Source organism: Sphaerodactylus townsendi, linkage group LG06, assembly GCF_021028975.2.
Source record: "Sphaerodactylus townsendi isolate TG3544 linkage group LG06, MPM_Stown_v2.3, whole genome shotgun sequence".
In the NCBI taxonomy this organism is placed as follows: domain Eukaryota; kingdom Metazoa; phylum Chordata; class Lepidosauria; order Squamata; family Sphaerodactylidae; genus Sphaerodactylus; species Sphaerodactylus townsendi.
Window position 1 is genome coordinate 25,762,887 of NC_059430.1, and position 13,182 is coordinate 25,776,068.

Sequence of the window (13,182 nt, forward strand, 5' to 3'; positions counted from 1 at the left end):
TGGCGTTTTTTGATTGGCCAGCTGTATGCATGCCCGAAACACTCAGCAGTGATTGGCTGAATGGGGGACTCCTGGCACCAGAGATTCTGCACTTTACTGGAATCAAGCTGAGTTCGAGCGTGGTTCCCTGAAAAAGTAGTAGTTCCCAACTTGAGTCAGAAATTTGACCGTTACACGGGGCAAAGCTGGTACAAAACCACATTGATCCCAGTGGCTGTGCGGAGCACTTAGGTCGAACGCAGCTTGAACTTAGGTCGATAACGCAAGTGCGGAATCAACCCAGGTGACCCTGAGCCATCTCTGTGACCCCTTCCGCACATGCAGAATAATGTACTTTCAATCCACTTTCACAATTGTTTGCAATTGGATTTTGCTGTTCCGCACAGTAAAATCCAGCTGCAAAGTGCACCAAAAGTGGACTGGAAGTGCATTATTCTGCATGTGCGGAAGGGGCATCTGTCTAGCCTAGGACTACTATAAGGGTTGCTTTAAGAATAAAAACGATGGCACCATAAACTCCTTGGAGGAAAGGTGGGAGAAAATAAAATTAAAGTATCACAATTTCTACCTTCAAAAAAAAAAACTGTGAGTAAATAAAAAGAGCAATCCCAGGGGTAAGCCATCTGTTGCTGCCATCGAATAAAAGGAACAATAATCCATTGAAACGGAATGCATGGTGAAGCTATACAAGGGCAAATTGCAACATTCCCGGAGGGTTTATTGAGGTTCAGACAGTCACACCAAAAGCCAACAGACAGATCTAAAGCTCCTTCTAACAAATCCAAAATGGAATGTTTTTGACCTCTGCTGACTCGAGTTTCCAGGCAGCTGTGCCTGCGCTTTCTTACACCTACAGCTATTTTTCACAGAACCTTGGCCTCTGTTGAGAAACAGACTAAATTGTCTCTGTCAGGTGCAAAATTCTACCAAGACCACGAAAAGAAAAACAGCAGCCAAGATGTTCAGGGCAGAGGAGCAAATCTTTTGTACAGTCAGCATGAAAATGGAGGTAATTTTTCTTTTTTAAAACTCCTTTTGTTTTTAAGGGCCTGCAGATGGTAATCTGGATATCTATCCCATATTCTCACACAGCCCTGCTTGAATGACTGCCAGAGATATATCTTCAGTCCTCTGGACACTAATAATATAGGAAAGGATTCCTTTTTCTCCCTCCCATGTCTATAGCAGAGCATCAATATGATAGCCAGATTGTAATAGAGACTTGGAGTCCCAACAGTTGGCTGAACCCCTGAACATGAAAATAATGTCACTGGAAGGAGCCTATCCTAATTATTTCTAGTAGCCTACTGTTATCATGAACCGAAGGAAACCCAAGAGGGATTGAATATGTTGCTGTCGTTGTTATTATTAGCCACTTACATGTTAAAGAGGTTTAGTCCAATGCGGTACAGCCGTTTCCTCATGGTATCTGTGGAAAGAGTAGGAGATTTGCAGCTGGCTGGGTTCTCACAGTGGTACCGTGGAAGGCTCAGGATCATGGCCTGTAGGGCTTCCTTTGAGGACAACTCAGAGGCAGACTTGGCTGAGGTGGAGGTGCTGCTACTGCTGAGCTGCTCTGAATTGTCTACGTTTTCCGCCTCTGATCCCTTGCTCTGCCCTGTCTCATTGTTTGAGTCAAACTGGAGCTTCTGCATCACCATTTGCTCTGTCTCCATCTCCCCTTCCCCCAAGCCGTTGGTATTGACATTCACCTCAGCTACAGTATGGCTGTTCTGGAGGACTGCGGATTCAGACTGCCTTTCTGGGGCAGCTGGAGGTTCTTTGCCCTCTTTCCCTCCTTCCATTGGGATTTCTTCGATTTTGGCAGATGGAGAAATCCCGGCTTGGGTGTTGTTACCAAGGCAGTTTGCCATAGACACCGAGGTAGACGAGGAGACAGAGATGTTCTTGTTATCTATCTGGACAGTGACATCACGGAAGGCCATCATAAGGGTGCTGCTGCTCTTGGGGAGTGTATCTGGCAGCAAGCCTTCCTCCTTCTGTTGGTCCTTCAGTTCAGCTTCTAAGTCCAGGTTTGGCTGCATTGCACTAGTACTAAATGTTTCTCTTATCTGGTAGGAGCTGCCATCTTGAAGGGAACACATTGTCTTCAGGCTCCATGTGCTGAGGGCATCGTCAATAGATTTGGCCAAAGACTGGACTTGCTCGGTGAAAGAGTCCTCGAGTTCAGTCAGCGCCCCACTGATTGTGGCTGGCAAAGATGGGGATCTCACTAAAGGGATGCCAACAAAATTGTATCCTTCGACCAGGGCTTTCTCAGCAGAAAAACTTTCAGAGTTCTGGACTCGGACTTTCCTCAGTGAAATTCGCCGAGGCATGCGGCTTTCCAGGAGCGAGTTCCGTATCTTCTCAAAGTTTTTGCTGAGCTGGTACTGGCGGAAGGCCGTCTGGATGGTGCAGGCTGCCCTCCGAGAGACCAGATGGCCCCCATACTTGTGCTCTAGCATTTCAACCTGAAACACACAAAATGAGATTTAAAAAATTTATTCCCGAAGAGTTTCCATGACCCTAATTACAAACAGATTACTTCCTAACAATACTTTCAAAGACTCAATACTGCATTCGTTTTTTCCTGCACTGTGGTATTTTGAAAACTACCTGCTCTATGCACAAATTCGCTAATGGTGCTTTACTTTCCAACCAGGTTACAACTATGTGAGCCCCAGAATGTAGACTGGGTGTACAATATAATTCCAGCTATTTAAATCCTGTCAGCTATTTAATCATAATTATTAAATATATATTTAAACCCAGGGTAGCAACTATGTGGCAGGGGTCATGCACAGTATAATTTAAGATACATTAAAAGTGTCAAACAACTCCTAAATATTAAGTATTCAAAGCTCAGCTCCCACTAGTATGACTCTCTTGCTTCTAAATATAATCTTTCCCAAACCCGCTGGGCTACAACCTTTCTAAGAAGTTGCATATTTTTGAAAGTCCCACCTACATCAACGCCATTTTTCCTCAGCCAGCCCCCTGTGGCCACCATTTTTTCCACTGTGCAACCAGAGGGCTTTTTGAGGACTTAACAAAAAAAAATGGCTATTGCCTTATGCCACAACCATGTTATAATGTTCTATTTCCAGGATTTATTAGTTCCTCTAAATTCCCGTCCTTTATTTGTAAAATTAAATTCCTGGCTCTTCCCACTGTGGATATAAAAGGATAAAAAGTGCAGGCAATTTTATCCAAATTGCCTGGAATGGTATGGGGAGAAATTTCAAGACAGCTGGACCAAGGTGGAAGTTAATTTCTCATCCAGTTGTGTGTATGCTCCATTGCTCTTCCAAATGCCTGAGCGTTCTCAGAGGCAATGAAAGCAATATGGAGAATTTTTGGTATGTGGATGCAACTTCATTCTGATGAATTTAGCCCAAGTTAAATACACAACAATTATTTATTTATTTATTTGTTTGTTTGTTTGTTTGTTTAATATACGGCCCCATCCCCGAAGGGCTCTGGGCAGTGTACAGCATAAAAACCACACATAAAATCATCAAATCACACATAAAACCACACATAAAATCATCAAAGTGAATGGAATTCATATTTTGTAAATTGCTTTGGGTTTATCATGCCCTTCTTGAGAGTGATTGATCCTCTCAGATAGTTGACCAGTATCTCCCAAACAGCCATTGTTTCTTACAACAGCAAAATATAAATAATGGACTAATTAACAACAGAAAATCAATCAGCCAGAGAAGGAAACAGTAATAAGAGTGTTTACTTTATCCCCCAAAGATCTGAAAATTTGGTATGAATAAATGAGAATAGTCACTTGAGGTCAATGCCAAGAAGTGTGAAACTTTAATGATGCTTAATGGATGCTTAATGATATGCACACAGCAAAAACTACTGAATTTCCCCGAAACAGCAATGACCAAACCAGGCATCTTGAACAGGCAGCTTCCACTAGACATGGAACATTGCTCAAGAAGTCCTAGGTTCAATTCCCAGCATCTCTTAAAGGGGATTCTTAGAACATTTATTCATGAAGACCAAAGTGCTTTCCTGCCTAAAAGACATTTAAAAGAAAATGTCAGAAAATTATTAAACATAGTGGAGTATTACGAGAAAAACACCGACAATCAAGTTGCATTGATTTTTTGGATGCAGAGAAGGCACTGATAATGTTTCTTAAAGGTTTATGCTAAAGGTGCTTAAAAATGAATTTTGAGAACAACTTTATAAAAGGGATAGATGTTATTTATACTAAACAAAATACCAAAATAATTGTAATTGGAGAAATGTCTGAACAATGTGAGATTCTTAAAGGAACAAGAGGCAGATGTCCACTTTCACCATTGCTTTTTATACTTACATTAGAAACTTTAAATAGAAGTGTGAGAAGTGATGATCAAATAAGAGGTTTGAACGTGGGCAAACGATCTTATAAATTGAGAGCTTTTGCAGATGATCTAGTAATAATACTGGAAGATCCAGTACAAAATATGGAAAGATTGCTAAATAAAATACAAGAATTTGGCAATCTGGCAGGGTTCAAGTTAAATAAAAGTAAAACAAAAATCTTAACAAAAATGTGTCAAAAATTACAAAATAAATTATCCCAGTTGTCAGAATTTATGGTGGTAAAAAAAGTTAAATATTTGTGAGCGTGGTTCACTAATAAAATTGTTTATTATTTTAAAATAATTACGTACATGTATGGAATGAAGTAAAGAAAGATCTGTTGAGATGGAATAGAATGAATTTATCTTTGTTGGGGACGATATCTGTGATACAAATGAATGTGCTTCCAAGTATGTTATTTCTCTCCCAGGTACTGCCAATAATTAACACCATAACATGTTTTATGAGTCTCCTTACAGGACAGAAAGGGGGGGGGATATAAATCCAAACTCTTCTTCTTCTTTTACACAATAGCAAAAAGATACTAGCAATTTTGTTTGGCAAGGCAAGAAAGCAAGAATAAAATATAAAAAATTTGCAAGATGCGAAAGAGAGGAGGTTTAACATTGCCAAATCTAAAACTGTATAAATGATGGTAAACTGATTACTAAAATGTATAAGACGTCATTGAAGTGGGATAAGGAGGAAGAGGGGGTAAAATTGGTGATGGTAAAATAGGCTGAAAATAGGGGAGAAACATGAATGGAATAATAGGAAAGATTATGGGGAAAAAAGATCTGAAATTTACAGCTTGTTATAATTTGAAAGAAAATTACTACAAAATGATGAATAGGCGGTATTTAACACCAAAAAATTATCTAAAAGTATAAAGGGCTATCAAGCAAATGCTGGAAATGTCAACAACAGGATGGTTTTTTTTTCAGATGTGGTGGACATGTAAAGAGGCAAAATTGTTTTGGGATACAATTTTAAAAGAAATGCAAAAAATAATGAAAATAACAATTGAGACAAAAAAGCTGAGGCATTCTTGTTGGGGTTGATGGGGGAGGATATTCCAGATCAATACAGAACACTTTTTCTGTGTGTGACAATTGCAGCAAGGATTTTTTATGTATACAAATGGAGAGACAATTAAATTCCAACAAAACAAGACTGGATTTTAAAAGTCACAGAATATGCAGATATGGCAAAGCTGACGGCATTTATAAGAGACAGACAATTTTCTTAAAGACTGGGAACCCTTTGTGGACTATTTACTGAAAACATATACAAATAGAGAAATAATTGCAGGATTTAAGATTTAAATTAAAACAGTGCATTGGACTAAAATAGTTTTAAAAGTTTAACTAAAAGTGGAGGAAATGCTGATACCAACTACAAGCACACAACTAGATTTGAGTTTGGATCCATAATGAGGTAGCTGGAAGTCACCATATGTGACTTTTTTTTATTTAATATGAGTGGGAGGGGAAATTAGATTTGTTCTTTGTTTGTGACGTCTGTGTGGTCTACGTGTGTAAAATAAATGTAAAAAATAAATAAAAACAAATCCTTGGCATCTCCAATTAGAAGGATCAAGTAGTAGAAGTTGTGAAAGATATCTACACCAGTCAGAATAAACACTGACCTTAAGAGACCAATGGGATGGCTTCATGTGTTCATCTGCCTCAAAATCCTTCCCAGTTTCTTAGAAGGATTCTTGATGAACAATCCTTTTTCTTACTACCTGCTTATAAAAACTCAGCAAATGGACCAGTGGAGGTGCTTTCTGTGTTCTTCACTGATCATCCCAGTGTTGACACTCATGAATGATCACTAGATGACGGTTGATGTCGGTGATGCTGATGCAGATGATGGATCCTCAGGTTCAAGGAAAGTGGGCAGAAAAGCACTAATGACCTCCACAGAGATTTGGGGCTGATGTATTGAGATAGGGGCAGGTTTCTTCTTTTGCCTGATAGAGGACGTCGTTATTTTAAGCTCCCTTAGAAGCTGGCGTTTGTCAAATTACAATAAAAAGTGAGAGACATGGTGAAGGGGGAGCAGGCGGTGGAGGTCAGCCTTGCATTAATGAGCATGCTATCATAAGGACATCAAATCGTTCATGCTGCTCCAGGAACATCTGCCTCTTCCTGTCATAATTTAAGACATCTTTTAGCATGACCCCAAGACGTTCTCAAGCAATGCTTTAGACGGATGTCTCTGCTACCTCCCCCCACTACCAGTGATTACTCAACTCCTTCATGAGTATATCTAACTACTGAGGAAGGGTTTTTTTTAAAAAAAAATTATAATGGAAAATGGAAAACCAATCTTAAGTGTGTGTCTCCAGGGACAGCCCATAACGTGTTCAATACAAAAAAAGGGAAAGGAAAGAAAAGCATATCAAAAACAGAAAAGATCTTTCTCCCCCAGTGTGACACTGATCACTTCAAGCATGGACATATTTACTTCTCGTTTGGGTCATGACTTGCTCCTGAAGGTAGGACCACCTCACCCAGTCATATTATTTTGTTGAAAATATTATATCCTGCCCCATCTATTCAAACACCAGACAACGGACAACTCAAGTTGCAAGAGCTCAAAACACTGTATGTCCACTAACAAAATAAAAACACACAAAAACACACAGCCAAATCCTGCCAAGAAAAGTTCAGTCTCCACCCTTTGAACTAAGCTTGTGTTTCATGCTTTGTTAAATGCAGCCAATGGAGGTGCTCTGCACACCCACACCAGTAGGCCATTCCAATGGGCCTATCACATTTGCCACATGGACAAGTCTTCCAGACATATAACATAATATAGATATAGTGAAATGTCCCTTCTGAATTCCTACAGAAGACTTCAGGACACTGTACTTATGACCTAGGTGTTACTCAGCTGGATAAAGAATATTTTCAAAATGATCCTGGGTCTGCAATATAAACTGAAACCAGCAACTATGTAATTACCTGAGGTTTCTAATGAATAGGCAGTTCTCTAGGAGTGCGAAACAGAAATCGTTCAACCTCTCGTATTAGAAATAGGGAGATGTAATTACTAGTGTGAAATAAAAGGAAGATTGGTCTTCAGTACACAGCAGTGCACAAAGGGGCAGGCAATATGACACCGTTAAAATGGGGTGAATGGCTTCCTTGAGTTGTAGAGATTTCCAATATCCTTTCCAATCAGGATGTGCAATATTGGAGCAGAACAATCCATGTCACGTGCCAGAAGGGCACAGAAAAATTACTGTTTGTGGGCCCCTGTGATTGTGATCAGCTGAGGTGAAAGGACAGACGACTCACCCCCAGAATACATGCTTTGCATGTCGAAGGATGTTAAATCCTTGTAATTACCAGAGAAAGGATTTTCTTGGGAAATATTTCTCTCCCTAAGAACCTGAAAGCCCTTTATCCATCAGTAAGGGGCCTGCTGGATCAGGCTAAGTTGATCGGCAGAGTTAAGAGAGCCAGGAGAACCAGACAGGGGCACATCTATGTAAAACAGTGCCTGGGGTAAGCTCTTAAATTTCAACCTTCCCCGCAGGCTGCCCCAGAGGCCACACCCACCCCAGCTGCCCCTGGGCACCAAGAAGAAGAGCGAGCAAACCAGGTGAAGAAGTGGCCATGCTGAAATCCAATGCAAACAGAGCAGCCAACAGAGAAGTACTATACCCTTAAACTGTGCAGAGTCGCTGGCTTGCTGTGGGCCAGAGGGGGCAGAGAAGCAGCCAGCCACCACAGTAAACCAGAAACTCTGCACAGTTTAAGGGTACAGTAACAAGGGGGGATGGGTATGGAGACTGGCCCAAAGATGCCCTCCATGACACCTTAAAGTGTCGCCTGGGTCATCTGACCCCGCTGGCCCCACCCTAGATCGGCTACTGGAAGCAGAGGCCCAGCAGACAAAATGCACTTTGGGCTGTGGACTGCCTTTGTGGAATGCAGCATTGGCATAGGAGGTTAAGAGCTCGTGTATCTAATCTGGAGGAACCGGGTTTGATTCCCAGCTCTGCCGCCTGAGCTGTGGAGGCTTATCTGGGGAATTCAGATTAGCCTGTGCACTCCCACACATGCCAGCTGGGTGACCTTGGGCTAGTCACAGTTCTTCGGAGCTCTCTCAGCCCCACCTACCTCACAGGGTGTTTGTTGTGAGTGGGGAAGGGCAAGGAGATTGTAAGCCCCTTTGAGTCTCCTGCAGGAGAGAAAGGGGGGATATAAATCCAAACTATTCTTCAAACTCTTCTTCTTGTGTATAAACAGAAAAATATAAGCAGACCCCACTACAAGCCCACTTCACAGTGGAGAGCCCTGAGGAAAGCATTCCATGTATAATAGGCCATTAGCTGTGGAGTAGATGTGTGGCTGACTCTGCCTTCTGTGGAAGCCATTTTGTTGCTGTGTTTATTATGCCACGTGAGAATTCCAAATATGTCTATAGGTTCAAAATGTTTAGGGAACCCTGCCTTTGTTCTACCCAGGTCAGTACTGTCTACTCTCTGACTTCCAGTGGCTCTCCAACACTGGCGTAATGCCCATTGGGCAAGGTGGGCAGCTGCCCAGGGCATCACCTTGTGGGGGGCATCAAAATGCTGGGTTCGTTTTTGGGTATTTTAGTGGTTTTCCATTTTGGCCTGCAGGGGGCGCAGATTTTAGGCTAGCGGCACCAAAATTTCAGCGTATCATCAGGAGACTGTCCTTATGCTACCCTCCAAGTTTGGTGAGGTTTGGTTCAGGGAGTCCAAAGTTATGGACTCCCAAAGGGGGTGTCCCCATCCCCCATTGTTTCCAATGGGAGCTAATAGGAGATGGGGGCTACAGTTTTGAGGGTCCATAACTTTGGCCCCCCTGAACCAAACTGCACCAAACTTGGGGGCATTAGGGCAGTCTCCTGATGAGACCCTGAAAGCTTTGAGACTGTGCCTTCAGAAATGTGCCCCCCACAGCCTGCAACCCCCATTGATAGCAATGCAGAAAACTCAATGCAGAACAAAGATTCTTGGGCAAATTTCTAGGATGTTCCTGCAGGGGGTGCATTTTTGGATGTATCGGCACCAAAATGTCAGGGTATCATCTGGAGATGATGGCACCCCCCAAGTTTGGTGCAGTTTGGTTCAGGGGGGCCAAAGTTATGGACCCTCAAAACTGTAGCCCCCATCTCCTATTAGCTCCCATTGGAAACAATGGGGGATGGGGCACCCCCTTTGGGAGTCCATAACTTTGGACTCCTTGAACCAAACCTCACCAAACATGGGGAGTAGCATAAGGACAGTCTCCTGATGATATGCTGAAATTGTGGTGCTGATATGTCTAAAAATGCACCCCTGCAGGCACCAATGTCCTGGTGCAAAAAAATTTGGTCGTGGTGGAGTGGCCGCCCATTGGGGGCGGGCATCCAACTCAGGTTTTGCCCAGGGCTACAGTTTGCCCAGGGATGCCTCCTTACGCCCCTGCTCTCCAAGGATCTCAAATAAAAGTCTGTCCTTATTATCATCATTATAGGTCTGGGGATTGAATCATGGATCTTCTATATGCAAGACAAATGCTCGAGCACTGAAACACGGTCTCTCCCCATGGAAGGTCCATTTGCACTCCACTGATATTCTATTGCTCGCTTGGTTATAACAGATTTCTCTCTCTCTCCATGTCAGGGAACAAAGAAGATGAGATGGGCTGTCTGTAACTTGTAACATAATAGCAGTCTAATGACTCAAAAGTAATCACTACTACTTACTTCAAAACTCCGCTCCTTGGAGTTTTCTTCAGAAAAAGGTAATTAACATAAGAACAGTTCTGGATCCCAGCACAGATGTATGAGAGTTTTGAGTCTTGTAATGAAACTACAAATATCACTACAAATATTACTACATTTATATACCTTTTTTAAATTAATAGTTTCAAGTCAGAATTATTTCTTCAGGGAACTCTTTTTCTTTAAAAACAAAATGGGATCAATCACAATAGAATCTGCAATATTTTAATCCCCAAAAATCATCTGAAGCAAACGCAATGTGTCCATGCATGTCTTATTTTGATAATGGGAAAACAATGCTGAGTTCCCAAGCAGTTCTGCCAGCAAAATATGTCCCAGTTTGCCACAACATGTTGGTCCTTTTCAGGCATTATGATAACACATATCAGGACCCTGCCAATCAGACATATCGGGAGTGTGTCCACCCATATAATGATCCCTCCAATAAGCATAGTTGCCATGTTGACGGCAAGGGGCAATATGCAGATTTTGTACGTGCATACAGCCTCTGTATATGCTGTGTATAACTCTTATTTTTCAAGCGTCCAGTTCACTGAAAATCTGCATGTTGTCCCTCCCTTCCATACAGGGGCGGAGCAAGGGGGAACTGCGCCCGGGGCATGCGTGTGCCCGGCACCCCCTCCACGCCCTTGCCACGCCCCTACAGGGGTGCGTGCCCGGTGCATTGCGCACCCCTTTTCCCTTGGTGCTACGCTACTGATTCCATGCAACATGGCAACTGCACATAACAGGAGAATCTCTGCATGGTCATCAGCTCCCCGGAATGCAAAATCATAATTTCTGAAAAGGTCTAAAGGAAAAGAGAGTTAAATCCCAGTTGCTACTGGTAAGCTGATGGAAGCAATGGCTTGTCCTGGTAAATAACACAGTAAATGGGGATCCCCCTTCTGGTGTATCAACAGTACACATTTAAACTGGTTTGGGACTAGGTTTGTGGGCCAGGCACCTTCGAACGAAACACAGGAATTAGAATTTGTTGGCAATTCACAATTTTGTTAATCCTGTCTTTTCCAGGGTCTGTTAATTCAAACTTGTAGCACTGAAATCGGTTCTTCAGTGAAAAATACAGATGGGAACCTGGGACACATTCACACAAACACTTCTGCTGATCCTTTTTTAACAATTTGGGCTGCACCCCTACACATGCTAATCTGGAAATAACCTTCACTGAACATAATGAGACTTACTTCTGTGTAAACATGCTAAGGATCACACTCTTAGTGCTGAAAAGAACCCGTGGGGAAAAATCAGCACAAAATGAAGATCTAAATATGAAATGGTGCTTCCTTGCCTAAAATGGCCAACCATGTCCTACTTCTGCAAATGCATATTTAACCATGGCTGGCTTATGAGCAGGTGAGTTTTTCCAAGGCTTTGTTTTTGAAGTCTGACGTCTCGATGAAACAGATTGGCGTTATTGCTTTATCTTTCTTTTCTATTGTTTACTGCAGATTTAATTTGTTCATCTATATTAATTACAAATCGATCTATTGTACTCTTCAGGATTTATGCTTGTTTGATTTCACTTGTATCTGGTATTTCCTTCCATTTCTATCCAACGTATTTCTAATTAAGTTCAGTAGGTTTATTTCTATTTTCCAGTGGATCAAACTTCTCCAGGTAATTCTATTTTTCTGGGTGGGGGAGGGGGGGTAGAACCATTCTCACAAGTATAGCAAGAAATTTTAGACTTTTATCTCCATCTCTTCATAGGTATTTTCAGACATCTAGGGTTCAACCTGAGATCAGGCACATCTGGACACAAAAATGCTAGGAGCTGCTCAAAGATATTTCTTCTTGCATTCTGTTATACTAGTCATTCCTCCCCCCCCACACACACACACACAACCCACAACTATGCACATGCATCCCAGGAGGACACAGCATCTACACATGTTCAAACTGGATATATTTAGGCCCCATCCTCATAATAAGAATTAAACAAAAGCTACAGGTGTCCAGTTTGAACTCTATAAGCTGACTTTCAAAAATTCTTTGTTCCACAGGCTATGTCTCTTCAATTAACCAAGCTACACATAGGGAGCTTCCTCATATGGTATTAAGTGAAAGAGACACAAAACACATAGTTCTTCATTAAGGCAAAAACAGACTCCCTGGAAATGGGGTAGGTGGGGAGGATGGGACTAAGTATAAAATTTCTGTTCACCAGTAATGAGAATGGCTCCACCAAACACAGACTATAAATCAGTAAGGAAAACATAATGAAAACCTACTCAAAGATATCCATATCACTCAAACTAGAACCTCCACTACCACCACTTCCCCAGTAGGGTGTAAATATTTAGGAACCAAAATATCGGCAATCATGGTGAGAGACTGAAAAAACTTGTATATGTTGACTTATACTTCCTAGACCTAGAACCTGCACTTCTTATGTATGTGACACATCAATTTAGCAAGTTAGAAAAACCTTCCAGGGGTGACAAGCATGACCAACTACAATTTTATTTCTGAGCATCTTATATTCTAATTCTCAATTCAGTCAAACCTAAGGATACTTAAATCTGGATAATGAAGATGTATGGGCAAAACAGACCTTGCTACAAACCTGGAAAACGCCCTAGGTTTGCAGAAAAATCTGAAATCTTTTTTAAAAAATGCACTGGGGAGTTAAAACCCCCAGATATGATAAAAAGGGATACCTATACCTTTAAGAAACAGATTACCTCAGTGGCCATTGCTTGGTAACCACAGCATTCTGGCTTGGTTTCTGGCAGCAAAAGGGAGGAGGAGGATCCTTTTCTGGGCCTTTGAGGAAGGACTGGTTGGGGATTGCCTTGCAACAAACACTAGGTTCTAGAATCCCTCTAGAAAAAGCCTGTGTCTGAAACTATCAAATGTATGTCTAACAATTCAGATGGGAGAACAGTAGAAAGAAAATGGCTAACGATGCTAATTTTTTAGTTAAAGTTTTTTTAAAGAAGTAATTAAGTCAGGCATGAGTCTGAGATGCATGACTGAAAGACTTTTCCCCCCCCAGTGCTTTGCTAGATTCACAAGACTCAAGACTGG

General features: G+C 41.7%; 1 protein-coding gene across 9 annotated transcripts in view; it reads right to left on the reverse strand.

Annotated features, from left to right (window-relative positions):
- Positions 1-13,182, reverse strand: part of IQSEC3 (IQ motif and Sec7 domain ArfGEF 3) — a 219,305-nt gene that overhangs the window by 45,804 nt on the left and 160,319 nt on the right. For all 9 annotated transcript variants that reach the window (XM_048499195.1, XM_048499194.1, XM_048499202.1 and 6 more), the window contains one exon: positions 1,381-2,474. In XM_048499195.1, coding sequence (XP_048355152.1) covers positions 1,381-2,474 — 1,094 coding nt within the window. The remainder of the gene's footprint in view (positions 1-1,380; positions 2,475-13,182) is intronic.